The 26,182-nt window shown below is 45.5% G+C and overlaps 3 gene segments (V, D, J or C); all 3 read right to left on the minus strand.

Annotated features, from left to right (window-relative positions):
• Window positions 1-315: 315 nt before the first annotated feature.
• LOC127574482 (T cell receptor gamma variable 5-like) lies at window positions 316-5,814 on the minus strand. The segment is given in 3 exon segments: window positions 316-558; window positions 5,299-5,651; window positions 5,745-5,814. Coding segments are annotated over 3 exon segments (639 nt in total).
• Window positions 5,815-11,449: 5,635 nt separating this feature from the next.
• On the minus strand, window positions 11,450-12,022 carry LOC127574483 (Ig kappa chain V-III region PC 2485/PC 4039-like). The segment is given in 2 exon segments: window positions 11,450-11,841; window positions 11,925-12,022. Coding segments are annotated over 2 exon segments (432 nt in total).
• Window positions 12,023-25,632: 13,610 nt separating this feature from the next.
• LOC127574485 (immunoglobulin lambda variable 5-37-like) lies at window positions 25,633-26,182 on the minus strand. The segment is given in 2 exon segments: window positions 25,633-26,021; window positions 26,100-26,182. Coding segments are annotated over 2 exon segments (435 nt in total).

Below are 26,182 nucleotides of genomic sequence, written 5' to 3' on the forward strand. Positions count from 1 at the left end.
AATCTGCGCGGCGGGAGAAAGCGATAAAAGTTGAATAGGCATCGGAAACGCACAGCTGAAAGTCAGCACCAGGAACCAGGGACCCGGCCACATGTTTGCTCCGCTGCGTCGGAGCGATTCCCCAAACAGCTGGTTGGAAACTGAGAGAAATCAAATCAGTTCCCTGGAGATACCAGTGTCGGACTGAACCCGCCCCGTTGCGCTTTCCCCGGTCGCGCCCTATTTCATTGGCGGAAGTGGGTGCCAGGGGCGGGGACATACAGAGCAAAGTAAGAAGTGGCATGTGGAGCAGGCCATCCGCTCCTTCAATCCTGCTCATCGTTCATCAAGATCACGGCTGATCTCCCCCAGCGCCGTGTTCCAGCGCGGTGTCCACAGCCTCCGAGTGGCACCTTGCTCTTCCTTAACGGACTGCGGAGATTCCGTTCCCCACCGACCGAGAAATCCCTCTGTCCACCCCATCATTTTCAACTCAACCTCGTGCAGTCCGGGGACACTGGAGCAATGCATACAAACGGCCTCGCATTTATCCCTTTCGGCGCTGGATAACCGCGAGACCTTAAGAATTCATTTTTCAATAAAAAACATGGTAGTACAAGGACAATGGACACAACGGTTCATTTTCGCCGCTTCCTGTCACGTCGTGTTTAAGTTACGCTCCTGCGAAACCCACACTGGAGTCTCACTGCATTATAGGCGCTGCACAAACGTAATGTATTGTTTGCCTGGTCACTGGATCCGAGGCGCCGCATTAAAGTCAACGTTTCTGTGTTTGTTCAGCCCTGCGCTCGGCGGCGGTTGCGGTCTGGCCCTGTTACTGATGATTAAAGTGCGCAGACTGCCGTTTACTTCCGATCTCGGTTCCATGACAGGGAATCCCGGCGACCCCAGCACGTTGTTTTTTATTACTCCAGATGCCAACACCTGCCGCCTCTTGAGTTTCCTATCGATACTGTAGTTTGTCAAAGTTCCATCAAAACACCCCTCCGGAAAATGCACTGAATTACCAGATTTGAAAATGACTAACAATTTAAAACACATTAGATAGATTTAGATAGATATTACATTTAGGAACAACGATATACCCGGAAAAACATCCAGGACGCCAAGGCCGAACCGACTTTCCCACCCGTTTGTACATCCTTTGATGCCATTGGTTTAGAAAAGACCATCAATGCCAGATTTAAACGTTAATTAATTGATAACGAGGATCAATCGCCATTTATGGACGAGAAATCCGTCCTTTCAACACCCTCTGTGTGTACAGGGTTAGTTTCATGCATTTTCCCGTGTGTTAGTCTTTTCCCGATGCATCGATTTCTCTTCAATTAATGAACGTACCCAGCTTTGTCACAGAGGGATCTCAGGCTATAGGGCGATGTTCATAATTGGGAAACTGGGAAGAGCAGTGGCAGATGGAATTTAATCTAAATAAATGTGATTCAATGCATTTATGGGAGGTCTAATAAAGCCAAATCATACATAATTCACGGTCGGACCTCAGGGAGTATTAGGAACAGGGGGAGCTTTCATCACAAGTCCAAGGATCCCCGAAGATGGCATGACAGGTAGATATGGCGGTGAGGAAGGCATGCGAGATACTTGCATTCATTAGCCAGAGCTTAGAATATAAGAACAGTGAGTCAATGGTACAATTTTACATTCACTTGGCCAAAGCGTACAGTTCTGGTTACCACACTGTGGGGAGGATGTGATTGCACTGCAGAGGGTGCAGAGGACATTCACTTGGACGTTGCCTGGAGAATTTCAGTGATGAGAAGTGAATAGAGTATCTGGGTTCTGAGCAAAAGAAGATAATCACTATGAGGGGCATAGACAGGAGAGATTGCAGGAAACTATCCTCCATAGCAGAGGTGCAGAATGCCGGAGGTAAAGGATTGAGAATCATCTAATTCACAAGCACATCGATCTGTCGCGGCCTCCTTCTATTGATGAACAAAGATGATGAACAGGGACTTGCTTAAAAATTTCACACATTTTTTGTGTGCGTGTTCATTAGCGCTGTGGAGAAAGATTAAAACAGCTTCAGTGCAAATGTAATTCTCTATGAAGAAACGAAACGCAGTATACAATGACTGAAATGATGGTCCAAAGCTAATCTCAAGGAACCTAAATCAAATTCGTGGCCACCTGATATAAACCAACAAAAATAAAAGCAAGAAGGAAGTCAAATAATAATGAACTGGGAAATTCCCACAACTACAACCTTCTGGCATTCTGATGATCATACTTTAGCTTCAGTGATGTGCAGCAACCTGCAGATAATTTCAGTCCAAATAAACCTGGCAACTACTGCACAACTGCACTTCCAGGTGTCTACGTGGCATCATCCGCACTCTAAATGTTTGTCTCTTCGTGAAGCAGGAACTGCTGTCCTTAGTCATTGGTCTAACTAGAATGCAGTGGGCATCTTTGAAAGTCTTCATATTTCTAATTTGTCACGTTGCAAAGATAGGAAATACGTAGCATGAATCATTTCTGCTATCTCATATTACTATGATTTTGTTCACTTTGCTACTGTCTGGTTGTTTGCTGTATTGTTTGTTGATGATATGTTCCTTACAAGTTAACCTCTATAATCTGAATTATTCTGCACATAGGATAGATTAATTGCATTATTACTTAAATATTATTTTCTCCATGTGTCCATTTAATATCTAGCATTTGCAGCTTTTCAGTCCAAGTGTGCTTTATTAGGATACATTTTCCAAAATTTTAAAAAGTTCACATCATTTATACAAGTTTTATTATCATAGGATGACACCTTATTAAGTGCTGGTTATACATACAATCAGAGTCAATTGCGTTAAATAATATTAGAAATTCAGACAAATTTTCAGAATGAGATGGAACTTAAAGTGAAAGTATATTGTGAATTTGAAAGTGGAAGTGAAAAGAAAACAATGAAATGGCTCTGAAGAAATGAAGCTTCGGTTGTGGCAATTTCCTTGGCATCCGTAATAATTTGCTTGGCGGAACTGCCGGTACAGAGGCTTAGAAGTCTTAGAGGATCAATTCTTTATGACCAGCGAAGGAACCACAAACCGGAATGGTGTCCGTGCATACATGGCTACTAATTGTTTATTCAAAATATTTTGAGTTTTTCTGTCTTAAAATTTAAAATTCCTCTATTTAGAAATATGAAATGAACCTTATTCGCAAATTTGCCCTGGCTCTTGCCATGGAACACTGCCAACCGAAAAAATACATCTTGGGTCTCGTCAACTACTGTTCTGGTTTGGACAGTGTACAGCCGATAAGCACAGACTTTTATCTTGGAAGTACCGGAAAAAGTTTTATAACGAATAATTAATAAGAAATTAGAGGCTCTCCGTGTACGGAAATATAGTTATATGCTAGTTTCTAGAGGTTTTTTTGTCATCTGGATGTTCAGTACAAAGTCTGAGTTTCATACTCTTTAGTGAAGTAGTAGCCAGCAGCTTGGAGCTGAATCTCTGAATGTGCACATAAATGCAAGCAATGTCTACATGCTGGACCGGAAGTGAATTGGTTCTGGAACAGAGTGATGAAGAGTAGTTTCCCGTTCACCTGCAGACTAACTTCACTCCAGTCGGAATCTAGTTTGAGGTGAGCTGCCATATTGTTCTGAGGAAGGCTGAGAAGAGATTGGTGCAATGAGATAACACTGATTGACGTAGATAAACACTGGATTTGCCAGGACAAGCCAGGAAAATACAGACTCCTTACTGGAGGGGTTTCTGAGGGACAGGGTCTATCAGAATTTGGAAAGGAAAGGAGTGATTCGCGATAATCAGCACGGCTTTGTGCATGGGAAACCGGGTCTTATGAACTTGATTGACTTTTTTGAGGAGATGACTAAGAGGATTGAAGAGGACTGGGTTTTGTCTACTTGGACTTTAGCAAGGCCTTTCAGAAGGCCCCACGTGGTAGTATGGTCTGCAAGGAAAAAGATTACATGGGATCCAGGGTGAACTAGCCAATTGGATACAAAATTGGCTTGTTCGTAGGAGCCAGAGAGTGGTAGTAGAGGATTGTTTTTCAGATTGGAGGCCTGTGACCAGCAGTGTACTGCAGAGATGCTGGTCCACTATTGTTCATCATAGTTAGATAGTCTTAGGTGTGGTTAGAAGGTCGGCACAACATGGTGGGACGAAGGGCCTGTATTGTGCTGCATTGCTCTATGGTTCTATTTATAACAACAATTTGGATGAGAGTGTAGTTGACATGGTTAGTAAGTTTGTGGGTGACACCAAAATTGGTGGTATAGTGGACAGCTAAGAAGGTTGCCTAAGATTACAACAGGATCTAGATGAAATAGGAACGTGGGTCAAGGAATGGCAGATGGAATTTAACTCGGACAAGTATGAAGTGTTTCATTTTGGTAAGTTAAACCAAGGCAGGATTGACATAGTAAATGGCATGGCCCTGGAGTGTGTTCTAAAGCAGGGAGACCAAGGGGTACAAACACATAATTCCTTGAAGATGGAGACACAGGTAGACAGGGTGGCGAAGACTTCATTTGGAATGCTGGCCTTCACCAGTTAGGGCACAGAGTACAAGTGGGAACATCATGTTACAACTGTACAAGATATTGGTAAAACCACACGTGGAATACTGTGTGCAGTTCTGCTCACCGAGCTATAGGAAGGATGGCCTTCGGCTGGAAATGCTGCAGAAAATATTCACAAGACCTTACCGGGTCAGGAGGACTTGAGTTATAAGGAGAGACTAGATAGGCTGGGGCTTTATTCCTAGAGTGTAGGAGGCTGAGGGGTGAACGTATGGAGGTATATAACATTATGTGAGGCACAGATAAGGTGAGTGGACAGATTGAACGTTGGGCAGCAGGAGATGTTTCGTGCTGCGTAACTTTGAATTGATAAAAGAACGGATCTAATGTGGGTAAATGGGATTAATGTAGACGGTAAAATGTCCACATGGACGAGTTGGGCGGAAGGGCCCGTTTCCGTACGGTCCGACTTGATGACTCCAGTTCAGAGCAGGGACGATTGGATTGGAGATTTGGTCCGTGGTGACTATATGACCGGATTTTCCGGGACATCAGAAAAAACGTACGCTGTTGGCTCGAGTACATTCATGGAATTTGGATCCGCATTAACTGTGCATCTCAAATTTATCAAAGTAGGTTTATCCATACCGGCTATAAAATAAAATGCAAATTGCATCGTGGAAAAAAATGAATAGGACACGGTAAACGCAGATGTTCGCGGAGGTCTTGCGGCGCCACACCTGCTACTCGGTCTTGAATCAGTGAACACATTGTGCAGAAGGTACGCGTTGGGTTTGTGAACTGGCTTCCCGTCGCACACGGTCACTGTGTTGCCAGTAAGCGCAGTAGTAGGTGCCAGCATCATCCTCGCGGATATTCGTCATGAGCAGAGTGCACGATTGAGTCTCAGGTACTTTACCCGCAATTATCCGTTCGTCGGACACATCCTTCTGAGTGTCCGATGAACTCTTAAAATACAATAGCCGCTGCAGGCCTTGTCCCGGCCTCTGCCGGTACCAATGGATAACAGCTTCCGCAAAATCTATTCCTTGAACATCACAGTAAAAGTGCACAGGTTTTGTCGGACCTCTAGTGATCGATAACTGAGACTGTGTCAATGTCTGAGGCGCCGCTTTACCTGCCGAAGGAAAAAGTATAACGTGACCAAGTTATTCCACAATGTTGCAGCGAAGTGCCAATGAAAATAGTGGTTAAAATACGCAACACAGACCGAGAAAGGAGGTCAATAAAATGACAGTCACCAACGCCTTCATGTTGAGGAGTCGGAGCGTCGCGTTGAACCAGGCGACTGAGATCCTGCCGACTGCTCTCACCACCGCTTCACTCCTTTTAGAAGCCGCAAGCTGCCGCTTCCATTTGATGCGATGACGTGACAGCCTCTCATTTACTATTCAGGCTCAGCCCTGAATTTCAATCCGGATCTCACCCCCATCACGTGGCCCTGGAGCCCGAACCAGCCGTTGCCCGCACGACGTCGTGTCTGACTCCCGCCACTCTCCGCCACACCGGACATCTCTGCCTCGCTTCACATGTCGCTTCAGCGCTACCCTGTCACCAGGGCCGCCCCCCACCCACCCCCCTCCGCTTATCAAGAATTGATCTTCCTCTGCTTTCAAATTATTCGAAGACTCTACTTCCTCCAGACCAACGCCCTTTGTGGACGAGAGTTCCAAAGAGTCACAACCGCCCGAGAGAAAAACCTGTCTTCACCTGTGTCGTAAATGGGTGACCCCCTTATTTCAAACAGTAACGTCGGTTCCAGGTTCTCCCACAGATGGGGACATCCTCTCCACACACCATGCTGTCAACATTCCTCAGCATCGTGTACGTTTTAATGAAGGGCCCTCCAATTTTTCTAAACACAGCGAATGTGAGCCTAGCCTGTCCAACCTTTCCTCGTCATTCCAGGGACTTGTCTGGTAAACCCTCTCTGAACTGCTTCCAAAGCACTGACATCCTTAAATAAGTGGACCGACACTTCCCACGGTATTCCAGCTGTGGTTCTGTACCTAGAGCATAACTTCGATACCTTCGTATTTAATCCACTTCACAATAAACAATTAGCTTCTGTTAGTTGTTCTAATGACCTGCCGCACCTGCACATTCTGCGCCACGTTCCCCTTCCCTCATGAGCACAGGAATCCCTGAAATGAATAACAATCCAATTTACTTACTGGGAACGCTGCCGACACCTCCGGTGAATGACCCGGAATCACCTCTCCCCGGCAGAGCTGTCGAGCAGCAGGAGAGGTTCAGGGGTTTTTGCATCGCCCTCCTGCCGCCGTTTCACACTGTGACGATCCAACGGGCACAGTAATAGCTGGAAGCATCCGTCAGCTCGATGTTGTCAATCACAATGAAGCAGAAAGAGTCACTGCTCTCAGCTGAGAACTTGGCGGGCACTCCCGGATTCCACTCCGTTCGGTCCTTGCTAAAGCGCAGGATCCTTCTGGGCGCCTGGGCAGCGTGTTGCTGGTACCAGTGGATGTCATCGAGTGCCGCTGCCTCGCACGGTATCTTCACCGTCGTCGTCACGGGCTTCGTGATCGAAATCTGAGGCTGCTTCAAATCCTCGGCCAGATATCCAGCTGCAAATGAAAGACACTGAAGCCACATGGACTTGAAGGAAAGGGGAAATACTTACCAAGGAAAAGCTCCAGCGCGGTAACCAGAGAGGAGAGCGACATGGTGCAGCGGTGAGGTTTCGGGGGTGGGGGGGGGGGGGGGGGGGGGGGGGGGGGGGGGGGGGGGGGGGGGTGGGGGGGGGGGGGGGGGGGGGGGGGGCGGGGGGGGGGGGGGGGGGGGCGGTGTTCCTCTCATCACGCGGTTCCAGTTAAACAACAAGTGTCCGGATGCAGGCTTGGTTTCCCCGCGGCTGCGCAGTGTGTCCATCACCTCCACCATTATCTACACGTTGATTCGCTGGTCCTTTTCCCTGTTGAGAGGGGCGAGCGGCAATAGTTTCTACCGCTAGTCAATGGATGAAAACATTTTAGGAAATAAGGTGTCACATTAGTCATGCAATTGTTGGAATTGGTTTATTATTGTCACTTCTACCAAAGTACAGTGAAAAACTTGCCTTGCAGATCAATTCATTGTATAGTGCATTGAGGTTGTACAAGGTAAAACAATACAGAATGCAGAGAACTGCAGTGCAGGGAGACAATAAGGTGCAAGGTCATAACGAGGTAGGTTGTGAGGTCTAGAGTCCACCTTATCGTACTATGGAACCATTCAATAGTATTATAACAGCAGGATAGAAGTTGTCCTTGAGCCTGGTGGTACATGCTTCCAGGCTTTTGTGTCTTCTGCCTGATGGGAGAGGGATAAGAGAGAACTTGGGGTTTTGATTATGCTGGCTGCGTTACTGAGGCAGCGAGTCTGTGGAGAAGAGGTTGTTTTCCATGATGTGCTGGGCTGTGTCCACAACTCTGTGCAGTTTCTTGTGGTCCTGGGCAGAGCAGTTGCCATACCAAGCTGTGATGCAGCCAGATAGGATGCTTTCTATGGTGCATCGATAAAGTCAGTGAGTGTCAGAAAGGAAATGCTAAATTTCTTTACCCTGCTGAGGAGGTAGAGGCACTGGTGAGCTTTCCTGGCCATGATGTCTATGTGGTTGGACCAGGAGATGCTATTGGTGATGTTCATTCCTAGGAACCTGAAGCTCTCAACCCTCTCGACCTCAGCACCACTGATGTAGACAGGTGCATGTGCAACGCCCCCCCTTCCTGAAGTCAATAACCAGCTGTTTTGTTTTTCTGACATTGAGGGAAATGTTGTTGTCATGACACTGCATCACTAAGCTGTCTATCTCCTTCCTGTGTTCCAACATTATTTGATATACAGCCCACTATGGTGGTATCATCTGCAAACTTGTAGATGGAGTAATAATCATGCTGGAGGTGTTGCTGCCTATTCTTACTAATTGCAGTCTGTTGGTCAGGAAGTCAAGGATCCAGTGGCAGACGGAGGTGTTAAGTCCCAGGTCTCAGAGTTTGATGATGAGTTTGCTTGGAATTATAGTACTGAAGGCGGAGCTGCCATCAATAAACAGTAGTCTAACATAGGTGTGTTTATGGTCCAGGTGCTCCAAAGATGAGTGTAAGACCAGGGAGATGGTGTCTGCCGTAGATCTGTTTCAATGGTTGGCAAATTGCAGTGAGTCCAGTTTTTCTGGGAGGCTGGAGTTAATGCATGCCATGATTCTTGAGTTCTCACCCAAACGGATTCAGCTTTCGCTATTAACCATTTCCCAGCCTTGCCCTGCCTCCTACATTCCCCTCACTTTATCTTGCCTCTCATTTTCTCCGTTACCTTGTCAGCAATTAGTCCCTGCCACATTCAGTGATTCTTCGCAGGTCTGAAATCTCTAGACCCTTGACCTGTTGAGTTCTTCCAGCGCTCTTGGTTCAGATCCCGAGGGTTCAAATCCCACAGCAGAGAACTGAGAACATAAAATGAGAGGAAATGGGAGCAGGTTAGTCGGTCCTTTAACCAGTTCACGGTTCATGAAGATCATAGCTGACCTTCAAGTCTGGTGCCATTCTCCTGTACTATCCCCACATCCCTCGATTCCCCTAATCTCCAAAAATCTGTCCGCCCAGGTTAGAGTCACAGAGTCATGGAATTATACTGCACTGAAACGGGCCCTTTGGCCTAACTCGTCCATACTGACCAGAGCCAGTCCCATTTTCCTGCACTGGACCCATTTCCATCTAAACCTTCCCTCTCCATGTACCTGTCTAAGTAAATTTTAAGCATTGTATTTGTTGAGTTAAATTCCATCTGCCCTTCCCTTGATCACTATCCCAGTTGATCTAGATCCTGTTGTAATCTTAAGTAACTTCATTCACTGTCCACCATACCACTAATTATGATGTGATTCACAAACCTACTAACCATGCCAACCCCAAAGACACTTCAGTCACTTGCTCTGCCTAATTTTCCAATTGGAGATCGAGTGTTGCCCTCTCTCTGGTAGGGCAATCTACATATTACTTGAGAAAACTTTCCTGAACACATTTAAAATTTACTGCAATATACTGTATACAGTATATATGTTGTGTAACTTGGAGTGGTATCTACAGGTTTCCATGCGCCAGCTGCCTTTATCCTTCTTAGTGGTAGTGTTGGAGTTGAATTCATCCACCCAAATGGAAAGTACATCATAATACCCTTGACTTGTGCTTTGTAGATAATGGAAAGACTTTGGGATGTCAGAAAGTGTGTTGCTTTCCCCAGGATACCCAATTTATTACTTGTTGCCTGAGTATTTAAGTGACTGGTCTAGTTGTGTTTCCGACCATTGGGTATCAAGGATACAGTAGTTCATTGGAATCACTTGTTGGAGACTGTCATTGCGGGACACACTTGTGACATGGTAGGAAATTTATTTATGAAACAACTAAGATGTACAGGGTCCAGGAAAAGACTCCTGGACCTGGGATGATTGATCTCCAACCTCCTCCTTTGTGGGAGTTATGACTCCAGACTTGGAATCTTCTCCATTTGATGTCTATTGACTTCAGTTTTACCAGGGCTTCTGGGAGCTACAGTCAATGAAATGTTGTCCTGATATCAAGGGCAGTCAATCTCACCTCATCCCTGGAAGACAATTCTTTGGTCCATGTTTGGAACAAGTGCGCCCAGTGAAACCCAAACTGGGTATTAGTGAGCAGGTTGGTGATGACTAAGTCCTGTCACTGTCAACTGTCAACACTGTCAAAAACATCTTCCAAAATTTGCTGCTGAATGACGGAGTGTTCTGATTGAATCATAAGTAGCCAGATTGGGTTTGCCCTGCTTTTTATGGACAGGACACACCTAGGCAATTGTCCACCAAATGGGGTCAATGTCAGTGTCGTAACTGTGTGAGAACAGCTTGGCTGGAGGCATAGCTGGTTCTTCACCTCAGGTCTTCAGTACTACAGTCGAGATGTTGTCTGATCTCAAGGCCTTTGTTGAATCCAGTGCTCTCAGCCATTTATTAATGACACGTGAAGAAATTCAAATTGCATTCTTATGCCATCACAAGGATGCCCAGGACGGTGCTGCAGGTTCCTGCCATGTTCCCTGCTGAGTTCTCTCCAACAAGTATCCCTGGCCAACTTGGTCCACATTGTCTGCAACACGTGAACGACATCACACTGGTGTCATCCAAGGAAGTGTCCGCTCAACCTTGCAGAATCATTACTTACAGGCAAGATGCCAGATTCCTCTATCACAATGCCTGGGTACCTCATTCCCCAGGGCAGATTTAGCTGTAGAGTGGTGTAAATGTGAGTGTCCTGAACGTTGGCTCCAGGTCCCACGAAATTTCTTCGTCTAAGGTGAAGCATGGTCAAGGAATCATCCTCTTAATTACCACCTACCATCTTCCATTGGCTGATGAAGCACTGTTCCTCCATGTTGTACAACACTGGGAAGAATCGGTGTGAGTAGCAAGAGCAGAGAATGTACTCTGGGTGAGGAACTCCCATGTCCGCACCACGAGTGAATTGGTAGCCCCGCCAATGACCAAGCTGCACATGTCTGCTAGACTGTCTGTAGCAGGTCGTGCCAGTTTGTAAGGAGCGTGGTCGGGGAATTAGGAATTCCGTGGGTAATGCCCAGCTCACCACGCCCGGGAATCAGTGTCTCCCGAAGACGGACAATGTGAGTCTCCCTGCCGCCCCACCGGCCGGGCCATGCAGCGTGTTTCTGGTGACAGAGCTCCTCGCCCATCGCTCCACAGGAGGAGAGCCTCCGGGAACCGGCAACACCACGGCAGCAGCTTCATCACTGAAGCGGGAAACCTTCCTTCCTTGGAACTGCAGATCCGGACACTTCAGAAGCGGCTGTTTCAGTGACTGCCTGTCGTCCCGACCCCAGTTCCAGATCCCGGCGGAAGAGGACAAGCGCAGGTCCAGCTGGGGTTCACTGCCGTCTCCAGATCAGCTGCTCCGGCTGACTTGTCGCTCTTCGGGCTTTTTGTGCGGAGTTTGTGTTTCTGTTACATACTGTGTACACCCAGTACGCGCAGTAATAAGTGGCGGCTTGTTCAGCAGTTACTTCGATTGCGAGGTAGAAATCGGAGTCGGTAGTCTTTCCCGCATTGAAGGTATTCCCGAATCCCGCATCCCGTGTCACGCTGTCTGCAAAGTAGAGTACCCTGGTAGGCGGCTGGCCGGGTTTCTGTTGGTACCAGTGAATGGGATTAAGGCTGTTAACCGTGACTTCATTCAATTGACACCTGACTCGCACGGTTTTCCCGGCAGATGCGGTAATCGATGCTCTGGACTGGGTCAGGGTCTGAGCCAAACATCCAGCTGCAAAAAGAACAGAAATAGTTAAAAACAAATCTGCGCGGCGGGAGAGAGCGATAAAAGCTGAAGAGGCATCGGAAACGTACAGCTGAAAGTCAGCACCAGGAACCAGGGGCCCGGCCACATGTTTGCTTCTCTGGGTCCGTGTTTGGAAACTGAGAGGAAGTGCAGTCTGACAGCTCTTGGTGCCGGAGATGAACCCGCCCCTGCTCTTACTCCGGCCCGTGATCGAATCAATTCTTTTCATGATACCTGTGGCGCCGCGTTTCATGGGGGAGGTGGATGTCGGGGAGGTACCCGCCCTGGTTTGTTTCTTCATTTCATCCATTGGGGAAGTTAGGTTGACGTTATCTCAGTGCCGCTCTGCCCTTCGGTCCTGTTCGCCCCATTCATTTCTATTAACACTGATCTTTATCCGAAATAAGACCAGAGAATGATGGACACACTCAGCAGGTCAGACAGTCTTAGTGGAGAGAGAGAGAGCAGAGTTCTTGTTTCAGGTAGAAGTTTCAGAAATGAATCCACCAGACATTATTCTATGCAATATCCCACTCTCGCTCCCCCTCCTCGACCCCTCGTCTCAGCAAGATCCTCACTATCTCCTGCCGAAACCTCTCAATGTGAACCCCTCAACTTTCTTGTTTGAGTGGTCACTGGATCCGAAGGGCCGCATTTATGTCAACGTTTCTTTGTTTGTTCAGGTCTGCGCCCTGTCAATGGCGGCAGCGGTCTCGCCATGTTACTTATTATTAGTGTGCGGAATGCCTGCAGTGCGGAGTGGTGTTTCCTGACATCTCCCTGGTGGAACGCTGAGATTCCGCTCACCCTGCTCTGCCCTCTCGGGTGATCTCCTCCCTCAGCGCCATTGCCAGCACTGTCCCCACAATGTCCACTCTGCTGCCCAACGTCTCCCTGATGAACACTGGACCCGCGCCCAGTCAACGTTTCTATCCACCCCATCACTTCGAATATCCCAAGTACGTTCGCCTCACGATCTCCAACAGACCAGAGAACATCATTTCAACAAAATAGTCGGGGCGGGGGGTTGTCATTTAAAACTTCTGGCAGAGGGAAGCGAATCTCTGGAATCTCCATAGATTTGTGGAGACTGGACCATTAGAAGTTGACACGCTTTTGAAAGATCATGGACGAATTGGGCCGAAGGGCCTGTATCCCTGCGAATGCAGAAATCGGAGGATTGGGGGCCATGGAGCTCTGGTGCAGAGGAGGAGCTGAGGCCCGGGGCAGATCAGCCGTGATCATATTGGATGGCAGGGCAGGATTGAGGGCCTGGTGGCCTACACCTTCTGCTCCTCCTCCTGATCCCATGTCCTTGTGTCCTGGTGTGTCGAGGAAAAATGGAGACGTGAATACAACTGCCCTCGCATTTAACCCTTCCGCTATTGAATAACTGCCAGACCTTAAGAAATTATTTTTCACTGAACCACGAAATAGAGGAGGTAATGAACTCAAGAGTCTCATTTTACACCGGCTTCCGGACATATTTTAAGTTGTGCTCCTGCGAAGCCCCCATTGGAATCTTACTGCATTATGGACACTATATAAATGTAATTTATTGTTTGGGTAGTCACGGGGTTTGAAGCGACACCTTTATATCAATGTTTCTGAGTTTGTTGAGCACTGCACCCTGCCTTTGACGGTAGCGGTCTCGCCGTCCTACTGATGATTAAAGTCTGCAGAATGTCGTTCATTTCTGATCCAGGTTCTGGTTCTGTAAGAGAGGATCCTGGCGACACCCTCAGCCGCTCCGTGCTGTTAACGAGCGTTCCCTCCGTTGTTCATATAAATCGATCAAAGTCAGATTGAAAACGAGCATCCATTGCCATTTGTGAGAGTGAACTCCACTCTTCTGGCACCCTGTGCGACTGCACTCAATGGACATATCCAAGGTCTGATCAAAGGGAAATCAAATTTACATAATGTAAATTAAAGTAACCGCGCCGCAGTCGTGAGATCAATTTAGCAGGTCAGATATCTACTTCAAATTCGGTCTGTGGTCAGGGACAAAAGGCTGTGACTGTGAGTGACGCAGGTAGAGGGATCCAAGAGATGGTGCTGGAGGAGACTCAGCCCTTGAGCTTTTCCAGCAGGTCTGAGATTCTTGCTCCTTGTGCGGATGAGAGTGGGGGCTGTAGGAAGGATGAGCAAACCGAACCGTGGCACTGTGGTTCAGGGAGCCATTCAAGAGGGGGGAGAGAAGAGAAATATAGTTGTAATTGGGGATAGTATTGTCAGGGGAATAGACACAAGGATTGAGAGGCCGGAAGGCTGTGTTGTCTGCCTGGTGCCCAGGTTTGGGAAATCTCAACTGACCTACAGTGGAATTTGGAATGGGAGGGGAAAGATCCAGTTGTCATAGTCCATGTGGGTACAAACGACATAGGTAGAACAAGGAAAGAGGTTCTGCTGAGGGAATTTGAGCAGCTAGGGATTAAATTAAAAAGCAGAACCAACAAGGTAATAATCGCTGAATTACTACCTGAGCCACGTGTAAATTGGTACAGCATCAGTAAGATCAGAGAGTTAAATGCATGGCTCAGTGATTGATGTGGGAGAAGCGGGTTTGAATTCATTGGACATTGGCACCGATATTGTGGAAGGAGGGAGCTGTTCCAATGGCATGAATTGCATAACTAGGGCTGTGGATAGGGCTTTAAACTAAATAGTAGGGAGGTGGATTCAACAGGTTGGAAAAGAATGGATAAAGTAAAAGGGAAGGAGAGTGCAGGAGAGGTTACTGAAGTCTCCAGAATAAAGAATAAGACAGAAAGTTTAGAAAGGGATAAGAATTTAACTTCAGGCAACATGAAGACAATTTTGAGAAGAATGATGATGAATACAGGACTGAAGGTGTTATATTTGAATGCATGCAGTATACAAAATAAGGTAGATGAGCTCATAGCGCAGTTAGAAATTGGCAGGTATGACATTGTGGGCATCACAGAGTTGTGGTTGGAAGAATATCACAGCTGGGAGCTAAACATCCAAGGATACACATCCTATCGAAAAGACAGGCAGGTGGGCAGAGGGGTTGTGGTGGCTCTGTTGGTAAAAAATGAAATCAAATCCTTAGCAAGAAGTGACATAGGATCAGAATATGTAGAATCCTTGTGGGTAGAGTTAAGAAACTGCAAGGGTAAAAAGACCCTGATGGGAGTTATATACTGGCCTCTGAATAGTAGCCAGGATGTGGGGTACAGATTGCAACAGGATATAGAAAAGGCATGTAAGAAGGGCAATGTTACAGTGGTCATGGGGATTTCAATATGCAAGTAGATTGGGAAAATCAGGTTGGATCCCAAGAGAAGGTATTTGTAGAATGCCTATGAGATGGTTGGTGGTCAAGCCCATTAGGGAAAAGGCAATTCTGGATTTGGTGTTGTGTAATGAACTAGATTTGATTAGGTAGCTTAAGGTAAAGGAACCCTTAAGAGGCAGTGATCATGCAGTTTGAGAGAGAGAAGTTAAAATCAGATGTATTGGTATTACAGTTGAGTAAAGGTAACAACAGAGGCATGAGAGAGGAGCTGGCCAAAGTTGATTGGAAGGGGACCCTAGGAGGGTTGATGGTAGAGCAGCAATGGCAGGAGTTTCTGGGAGTCATTCAGAAGATGCAGGTTAAGTTCACCCCAAAGAAGAAGCATTCTGAAGGGAGGAAGTCAAAGACAGCATAAAAGCAAAAGAGAGGTCATATTAGGGGAATATTAGTGGGAAGCTAGAGGATTAGGAAGCTTTTAACAATAAACAGAAGGCAACTATAAAAGCAATAAGGGGAGAAAAAATGAAATATGAAGTTAAGCTAACCAATAATATGAAAGAAGATACCAAAAAATTTTTTCAGATATATAAAGAGTAAAAGAGAGGCAAAAGTGGACATTGGACCACTGGAAAATGGCGCTGGAGAGGTAGTAATGGGGAAAAAAGAAATGGCAGATGAACTGAATAAGTATTTTGTGTCTGTCTTCACTGTGGAAGACAACAGCAACATGCCAGAAATTTGAAAGAGTCAGGGGGCAGAAGTATGTATAGTCGCTACTACTAAGGAGAAAGTGTCTGGGAAGCTGAAAAGTCTGAAGGTACATAAGATAAGATACGATAAGATATCTTTACTGGTCACATGTACATCGAAACACACAGTGAAATGCGTCTTTTGCATAGAGTGTTCTGGGGGCAGCCCGTAAGTGTCGCCATGCTTCCGGTGCCAACATAGCATGCCCACAACTTCCTAACCCGTACGTCTTTGGGATGTGGGAGGAAACCGGAGCACATGGAGGAAACCCATGCAGACACAGGGAGAACGTACAAACTCCTTACAGACAGTGGCCAGAATGGAATCTGGGTCGCTGGTGCTGTAATAGCATTATACTAACCGCTACACTACTGTGCCTGCCAATAAGTCATCTGGACCAGATGGTACACCTCAGGGTTCTGAAAGAAGTAGCAGAAGAGATTGTAGAAGCAGTAGTAATGATCTTTCAAAAATCACTAGATTCAGGGATAGTTCAAGAGGGCTGGAAAATCACAAATATCACTCCACTCTTTAAGGAGGGAGGGAGGCAAAAAACAGGAAATTATAGGCCAGTTAGCCTGACTTCAGTGGCTGGTAAGATGTAAGAGTCCATTATTAAGAATGAGGTTTTGGGATACTTGGAAGCACATGATAAAATAGGCCGAAGTCAGCATGGTTTCCTTAAGGGGAATTTTTTGAGGAAGTTAACAGGCAGGATAGACAAAGGAGAGTCAGTGGATGTTGTTTACTTGGATTTTCAGAAGGCGTTTGACAAGGTGCTGCACATGAGCCTGCTAAACAAGATAGGAGCCCATGGTATTACAGGAAAGGTACTAGCATGGATAGAAGATCAGCTGACTGGCAGAAGGCAAAGAGTGGGAATAAAGGGAGCCTTTTCTGGTTGGCTGTCAGTGACTGGTGTTCCATAGAGGTCGGTGTTGGGTTCACTACTTTTCACGTTATATGTTAATGATCTGGATGACGAAATTGATGGCTTTGTGGCCAAGTTTGCAGATGATACAAAGATAAGTGGAAGGGGAAAAATACAAAGATACAAAGATAGTGTTGAGGAAGCAGAGAGTGTGCAGAAGGACTTGGACAGGTTGGAAGAATGGCAAAGAAGTGGCAAATGGAAGACAGCGAAGGGAAGTGTATGTTCATGCACGTTGGTAGAATTCAGAATTCAGAGGTGCAAAGGGACTTGGGAGTCCTAGTGCAGGATTCCCTAAAGGTTAACTTGCAGGTTGAGTCAGTAGTAAGGAAGGCAAATGTAATGTTAGCATTCATTTTGAGAGGACTAGAATATAAAAGCAAAGATGTAATGCTGAGGCTTTATAAGGCTCTGGTCAGATGACATTTGGAGTATTGTGAGCAGTTTTGGGCCCCATATCTAAGGAATGATGTGCTGGCATTGGAGAGGGTCCAGAGGGGGTTTGCAAGAATGATCCTGGGGATGAAAGAGTTAACTTATGAGGAGTGTTTGATGGCCCTGGGCCTGTCCTCACTGGAGCATAGAAGGATGAGGGGGGGGATCTCATTGAAACCTCCTGAATATGGAAAGGCCTGGATAGAGTGGACATGGAGAGGATGTTTCCAGTAGTGGGAGAGCCCAGGGCCAGGGGGCACAGACTCAGAATAGAAGGATGTCCCTTTAGAACAGAGATGAGGAGAAATTTGTTCAGCCAGACAGTGGTGAATCTGTGGAATTCAATGCCACAGATGGTTGTGGAGGCCAAGTCATTGGGTATATTTAAAGCGGAGGTTGCTAGGTTCTTGATTAGTAAAGGTGTCAAAGGTTACAGGGAGAAGGCAGGACAATGGGATTGAGAGGGAAAAATAAATCAGCCATGATCGAGTAGCAGAGCAGACTTGATGGGCTGAACAGCCTAATTCTGCTCCTATGTCTTATGGTCTTATGGATAATATTAGTGGAGAGAGACAGTGTTAGTGTTTCATTTCAATGCGCTTTCATCAGCTTCTCTGCTACTTCATCAAAAAATTCAATTATGTTAATTAAACCCGATTTGCATTTTACATATCCGTGCTCTCTAGTAATCTTAACTGAATTCAGTTCTATCCCCTGAGACCGCTGACTGTCCGGTATATTGCTGATGTCCTCCACAGTGAAGACTGATGTAAAATATTCATTTAGTTCCTCTGCCATCTCTTTGTTATCCATTATAATCTCTCCCGCACCGTTTTCAATTGGTCCTATATCAACCCGTGTCTCTCTTTTACTCTTCATATATTTAAAAAAACTCTTGGTGTCTTTTTGAATGTTATCTGCCAACAATTCTTTCTTAGTCTCCTCTTAATAAACCTTCATTAACTTATGGGATTTAGGCTGGCTCTTATGTGAAGAATTCACCCTGACATGCGTCACCAAATAGGACCATTAAGTCTATCAAGTCCATTGTGGCTCTATGGAAGAGCAATTCAGCTTGTCCCACTCCTCTGCCCATTCTCTGCAGCCCTGCAAATTCTTTCCTTTTGGAGACTGGATCAGCTCCCATTTAAATACAGTGAGTGAATCTGGCTCCAAATCCCCCTGCAGTACATCCAGACCCCAAGCACTCACGATGTAAAAGATCTTTATTTCCTTTGTCAATTATCTTTGTTCTATGTCCTTCATTTTCTCTCTATTCACTCTGTCCACAATCTCCATGCTTTTAAATACATATATTGGATCTCCTCACAACCCAGGAAGAATTACCCAGCTTCACCAGTCTATCCACATATAATAAATCTCACCCATGCAATCACCCTTTTTTCACAGCCTCTCCAAAGGCTCAGCATCTTGCCTAAAATGAGGTGCCCTGAATTAGTCACAATACTCCAACTCAATCTGCAGATGTATATCGTGTTTTTTTATGAATCACTAGGATGGCTTGTAATCCTAATCTAATATACGCTATTTTAAATCCTTTCAAGACACTGCTAGTTACAGCTAAAGTAAGCCTAGCCATTTCAATAATATTGCACATAAGTGGAGACCAGCCACAGAATTCACAAAGTTCAGCACAACCTTTGCCCCTGGCCTGAACATTCTGAAGTAAAGACTCTTTACTTGAAAAACTGCAATATGCCAAGGACAAAAATCACACTTTAAGGTATATCTAATTTCAATGGAATCCTAGATCAATGGAGACAACCTCAGATTCTACAAATGCAAGTTCCTATGCTATGTTGAATGAATAACTGGCATTAACTTTATATGCAACACCATAAATCATCCTTTGAATATTAGACTCCCCCAAAACCAAAGGAAGCATGGAGACGGTCATGTACTCTGGTTTGACCCTAACCCTAACACAAGAAAATGGGAGCAGGAGTAGGCCACCAAGCCTGCCCTGCCATTCAATAAAATCATGCTTTGTCCATGCTGGTCTCAACTCTTCCTCTGTGCCAGTTCCCAATAACTCTCAATTCCTTGATCTTTGAAATACTTATCTATCTTTAATTTAATTATATCTAATGATCTAGCCTCCAACACCCTCGGGGGAGAGAATTACAGAGATTTACTACAATCTAAGAGACGAAATTTCTATGCACCTCTGCTTTAATTAACTGCCCCCTTATATTGTAACTATGTCCCCTTGTTTGTGACTCTCCCATTGTGAAATCATCTCAACATCTACCCAGTCTTATCTGTTTGAATAAGGTCGCTCCTCCTTCTTCTAAATTCTAAGGAATACAGACCCAAACTGCCAAAAATCTCTTGACAGGACAATCCTGTCATCCCAGGAATTAGCCTGGTGAAACTCCTCCAGACTGCCTCCAATGTTACTATACCTTTTTTTAGGTAAAGGGGCCAAAACTGTGTAGAGTATTACAGGTGTGGCCCTGTACAACTGTAACAAAACCTCCCTTCCAAAATGTCGTTTGCTGTCTTAACTATTTGTTGGACCTTTTTGCCAACATCTGGCAATACATGCACCCGAACAGCTCAATCCTTCTGAACTTCACTCATTTTCAGTCTCTTTCCATTTAGATAATAATCCATCTTTTAATTCCTCCTAATGCAGTGCATGACCTCACACTTCCCCACATTCCATTTGCCAGGATTTTGACCACTCACTCAATATATCCATATCCCTTTGCAGAATCGCAATGTCCTCATCACAACATGGACTTTCACCTATTTTCCCTAACCTTACTCTTGGGGAGTCCTTGCTAAGGGACACCTTCTAGTTGTGTCTGAACTACAATATCTGCATGATCATATTACCCCCAGCTTGTATCTCTAGGGGAATTGTTTCACAGTGATCCATTTCTTCCTGCTCATGTGTAAAAGTCCAGGTGCTGACATCGGGCAGATCTGTTCTAATGACTGTATTTGCTAAAACAACATCACTTCTGTTTTCTCAACACTACTTTCAAAAACAAAACTTTTGTAATCTCAACTGCATCTTTGAAGCCTCTTGGGGACATTATTTATTGGTCTGAGAGCATCAATTTCTCGCAGCTGATGAGGCACTTCAATATACACCATGTGCTGTCCATATATAAAGGGCTCAAACCTGCCACAAACAAACATAGTTGCCAAGGGCTCCTTCTCAATATCTGCTTATCTTGTCACTGTTTTTGTTAATGCCCTTGATGTATAAGCAAGTCATTATCCTTCCTGAAACGTTGTTGCTCCAAGTCCAGACTGACATGAATCACATTGCAAAGTTCCCTTTTCCACAAGATTATAATATCCAGCAACAAGTGAACTGAAGACCAAAACAAGCCTTTTCTCCCCAGACCACTTCCTAGGATTCTCCCAAACTCACTCCCTATTTTTCCTTGCTAGATTAGGCAGAAATTTACTCAGATACTGAGCACTCCCCATCAACCCTGTGATAACTTCAGTGCCATGTAGGCACGTGGCTACATAGTTAGTGGACAATACTCATTTTTAACAGTATTATTTGGGTTTTTAGGGTCTAATCATGTCTGGAGTGACCCATACCTCTATATTTCTGCCTTTGGACTGATCTAAGCAGTCAGTGTTGCTACTGGAGACAGCATAACCACACCATTGAAAGTTTATTTTAGTTTATCCCTTCCAGCCACTGGTACTGGGCCAGTATTAACTGGATCTGCTGCTTCAGCATGCCTGGTTCTATGCTTGCCTTTAAATTGTGCAATTCCATCCCTGAACAGCGGAACCTATTTCTGCATTGAACACTCTTTGGTTGCCAATTTGTGATAATCTATTGTATATACCATGACTCCAGCAGACCACATTCAATTAATTGCACCTTTGCAATGATGCTTGAAATATCCAAGCTGAAAATATGCCTTTCTATCCACAAGCCTAATATCCAACATATTTTAGTTGTTATGCTGAACCAACCATCTAACAGGAAGATGCTCCCAATGCAACCTGAAATCAGGCATTTCAGGGTTACTACCTTTACAAGGTTAAGCGTTTTGGTTGCTTTTTTGTATAAGTGAAGAGGAATCACATTACATTGGACTCTCATGTCCATGTGAAATCTTGGGTAGCTGGCTGACTCCAAATAGTGTAACACATTCCTCATTGTCCAAACCAAAAGCATTGACCTCACTAACAAGAAAAACTTGAGAAATAGCACGTCACCCTTAGTCTGGGCAATGTAAACTTGAGGAACAGCACCTCATCTGCAGCCCTTGGGACTCAGTAACGAACTCAAGAATTTCATGTAATGCACTTTTTATATTTGTATCAGAACCAGCCAGCTGTGGGTACTCCACTTGCAATGGTAACTCCATTTTCCTCTCTCCACACACACTGCCCGATCCACTGGACATTTTCTACTTTTGGTTTCAGGCTTCAGCTGTAATTTTGATCCACATTTCACAGCTTTAACATGTCCCTTTTTATTTTCCTTCTCCCTAACAGTCATCATTATTCCAGATTGCTCCATAAATGTTGGGATCACCATGGCAACCCTGACATCAGCCTATCAGAGATATTCCTTTTGTCCTCTTCATCACCCTTCCATCCTCTCTGCAAGTTAAACCAACTTGTTTCTCCTTTTCCCAGATCTGATGAAGGGTCTTTGATCTGAATTATTCACTGTTTCTCTCTACAACGGTGCTGCCTGACCTGCTGAGTGTTTCCAGCATTTCCTGTTTTTATTTTAGATTATCAAAATCTGCAGTTTTATAATTTTTCACTTGACTTAAATGTTTTGAGAAGTCACTTCTTTCACAGATTGACTGCACTTCATTTACTTTCCCAGGTCAGGTTGAATGTTCGTGGTCCCAGGCCTGGACATAGACCCTAGGCCTAAATTGCAACCTGAGAAGGCGGATGAAGCTAAACAATGATTGGTCTGCTTTGTATTACAGTAAGTTCAATGGACCCCAATGGATAACATGGAGTAAAGTGCCAGCTAACAGATCAACCTGCAGCAATTACTTAATGCAGGAACAGTCACCAAAGGATGTGAGGCAGAATGAGGAAGGGTAGTCAAAAGCTGCTCTGGGAGAGGCAGGGGGTGGAGTCAGAGAATGCTTGAATCACAGGACTTTAGGCCAGGGAATCATAGAGGTAAACTGAAGACACGAAATTGAAAGATGAAAGTGATGGAAATGCACTGAGCTGGGTGGGGGGAGGATGCAAGGGGCAGTGGTGAGTAAGAGCTAAGAGTGAAGTTCTGGACTAATTAAGATTGTAAGTGAATCAGTAGAACATCTGATTCTAAAAATGATGGAAATATGAATAGCTTCCAGATAGCCGAGGGTGAATAGATGACAATCAAAGAAAAACATCAGTGCTCACCTTTAGCAATTAAATGCTTCTGGTTGTGCTCACCAAAGTTTATAGATGATAAAACAAACTTGTGACTGGAGTAAAAAAATAATGACTTGTGTAAAACAGTCCTAGAGAAAGAAATGTTGAAATAATGATTGTGGAGTTCCATCTGTCAGCTAAACTGAGCATAGCAAACTGTTCACAAAGTATTTTATTCTGCCAGTTAGCTAAGATGAAAGCTGAATTTGCATTGTGCTAAATGTATCAAAATCGCAGAATCATAGTCAGGTTATGTAGCAGGTAGTACTGCTGCTCCACAGCTTCAGTGACCCGGTTCGATTCTGACCTCCAGTCTGTCTGTGTCAAGTTTGCACGTTCTCCCTGTGACTGTATTGATTTCCTCCTGCACCCTAAAGCTATGCCAGTTAGTTAAGTGGCTACTGTAAGTTACCCCTCAGTGTAGGTAAATGCCAAAGGATTCAAAAGGTTGATGGGCATGTGAGAGGGAATAAGTTGTAGGCTTACAGAGAAATGAGATAAGGGAATGGGACTGATGAGACTGTTCCACTGGAAGCCAGCATGGACATGATAGACTGAAAAGCCTCCTTCTATGGTGTAACAACTACTTAATGATTACAACACTGGAGGCCATTCAGCCTATCAAACCATGCTGATTGAGCAGCCCCTCCCTTGCTGCCTCCCATGATCTCACACATTATTTTCTCCCAGGCGCATCTAATTCCCTTTGGAAAGAGCAAAATATCTGCAAATGCTACAAATATGAAGCCTGGAAATCCCTTTGGAAAGTATTGACTAACTTCTCAACCACAGAAGTGGATAGAGTGGTAAAGAAGGTATACTTGCCTTTATTGGTCAGGGCATTGAGCATAGAAGTTGAGAAGTCATGTTGTAGCTGTACCAAACTTTGGTTTGGCGACATTTGGAGTATTGTGTGCATTTCTAGTCACCACATTACAGGAAGAATATGGAGGCTTTGTAGAGGGTGCAGAAGAGGTTCACCAGGATGTTGCCTGGATTAGAGAGTATTAGCTACTGTATAAGGAGAGGTGGGACAAACTTGGATTGTTTTCTCTGGAGCATCAGAGGCTGAGGGTAGACCTGATAGAAGTTCATAAAATTATGAGAGGCATAGATAGAGTAGACTGTCAGAAACTTTCCCCCAGGGTGGGAATGTCAAATACTAGAGAGCATTGCTTTAACATGAGAAGGGAGAAGTTTAAAAGAGATCTACAGGACCTTTTTCTTTACGTGGAGTATGATAGGTGCCTGGAACGTGCTGCCTGGGAAATGAGGGGTGGGGAATGGAAGCAGATGCGATAGCAATGTTTAAGAGGCATTTAAACCAGCACATGAACAGGCAGGGAGCAGACCTTGTGCAGGTAGATGGGCTGAAGGGCCTGTTCCTCTGCTGTATTGTTCTATGTTCTACACAGGTATTGAGTCCCAGATTATAACTGCCCTGTGTGTAAGGATGCTTTTTATTTCTGACATCTCCCTTCTATCTTTTGCCCAAATATTAAATGTGTGCCCTGATCCTTGAGCCATTCATAATCAAATGAGTCATGATCTTGAACATAAAAAAAATTTAAAAACACAGATGCTGATGAAACAAAAATAGAAAATGCTGGAAAACACTCAGTGGGTCAGTCAGCGTCTGTGGAAAGAGAAACTGTTAATGTTTCAGGTCAGAGACCTTTAATCAGAACTGGGAAAGTGAGAGAAGTTAAAGTTGCAGCGAAGGTGAGGAACGGGTGGATAGAACAAAGGGAACATCTCTGATAGAATCATTGAATAGTTTCAGCCGAGAGGAGGACATTGTCTATGCCAGTTCTCCACCAGAGCAGTTAGCTAGTTCCACCTCCTGCCCCCTTTATTCTTTTGCATTTTTTCCTCATCATGTATTTATCCAGTTCCCCGTTGAAGGCCACGGTGGGACCTGCCTTCACCACATCCAGAGTTGTGCGTCCTAGATGCAACCACATATCATAAGGTGGAGCCGGGGATTGCCATGTGGACTAGTGTTGACAACCACTTCTGGTTGAAAGATTACTGATGGAAATGAGAGAAAGACAGATCACAAAAAAAAGAGCAGAAAAGCCGGGAAGGACGTGTCAGAGTTGTAAGAAACAGCGTCACCTGGTGCTCGTGTGACCTATGACCAGACAACTTCATCACCACGGCAACCTCGGCCTCACACTGTCAGAGATATTCCCTTTGCCCTGTCCACTTTGCTCTTCCCACCAGCTGCAACTTCAAACAGACTCATTTTTTATTTCCTTTTCCCAGTTGGGTCTTGCTCCACAGACGCTGCCTGACCTGGTGATTGTTTGGGATCCCGGACAACTCTACCTAACCCCCCTCTCAACCTTGCACAAGGAGCTTCACCCCGGCTTGTGCAATCTAAGTGTAGGTGAGGTGGCTGCGGTCAATTTTTTGCCGCGGGTTTAGTCAATCATTTCACTCCCTGTGTGGGGTATCATCGGCTTAAAGATTCCTGATGTTCTTGGAACAACTGAAATCAAGGCGTAGAGACTTTTGAATGCGAATATGAGGAATCACGAGCACCGACCACGTGTTTCCAGCGAAATACATCCTGGTGTCTCTCCCAGCCACAATCTGTTGGAGGAACTCAGAGGGTCGAGCATCATCTGTGTGTGTGTGGGAGGGGGGATGAGTTCCGATGCAGAGATTCGACTCCTTTCATCCGCAAATGCTGCTCGACCTGCTGAGTCCCTCCAACAGATAGTTAGTTGCTCTAGATTCCCGCATCTACAATCTCTTGTGTTTCCGGTCTCCCACACTCCTGCTGCGCCTACTTGCTGCAGCGCTGATCCCGTGTCCATGTGTCCTTGAATCTGTGCTCAGATGCGGTGTGCGTTCTACCTGTTCACTGGCACCTGGCCTTCTCCCACTATTGGAAGCCTCTGGAATCTGAACTGGTGACTGGATAAGAGGACCGAGCCCGGGGGCGCGGATCTAACAGTGGGCTAACGGTTTAACCTGCCTCGAACGAGAGTCACTGTGTGTCAATCTGCAGCGTCGCCTGGGCGCGGGGTATTTGTTCTGGGCTCCTGCGGCGCCGCCTCACTGTGCTCTCCCAGACCGCACAGTAGTAAGCCCCTGCGTCCACCTCCTCGATGTCTCTTATATCCAGCAGGCTCGCCTTTTCCTTTACCAAGTTCTCGGCTGTGAATCTGTCGGGTGAACCCTTGTCCCTGACTGGCTCTGAGTTTGCTTGGATATAGAGGATGCGCTGTAAGCCTAGGCTCAAGGTGTTTCGGTACCAATGAACAACAGTGTTGTCGAAATTGTCCGTGTTAATGACGCAGCGAAAGCGAGCCGTTTTGCCTGCCCCTCTGATCATGGATGGCTTGGACTGGAGCACGGACTGGGAAAGGCAGCCACCTGTTCAATGAAGATCACAGTTACCTTGGGCCCTTAGACAACATGAACCTTAAAATGAGCCAAGCCTGAAGTACTCACGGAAGGACGCCAGGAACACCAACAGCACTGCGCTGCCCGCCCGCATGACCCCACTCTGCCGCTCAACTGAGGAGACTGGATGA

Source organism: Pristis pectinata, chromosome 9 (genome assembly GCF_009764475.1).
Source record: "Pristis pectinata isolate sPriPec2 chromosome 9, sPriPec2.1.pri, whole genome shotgun sequence".
Lineage (NCBI taxonomy): Eukaryota > Metazoa > Chordata > Chondrichthyes > Rhinopristiformes > Pristidae > Pristis > Pristis pectinata.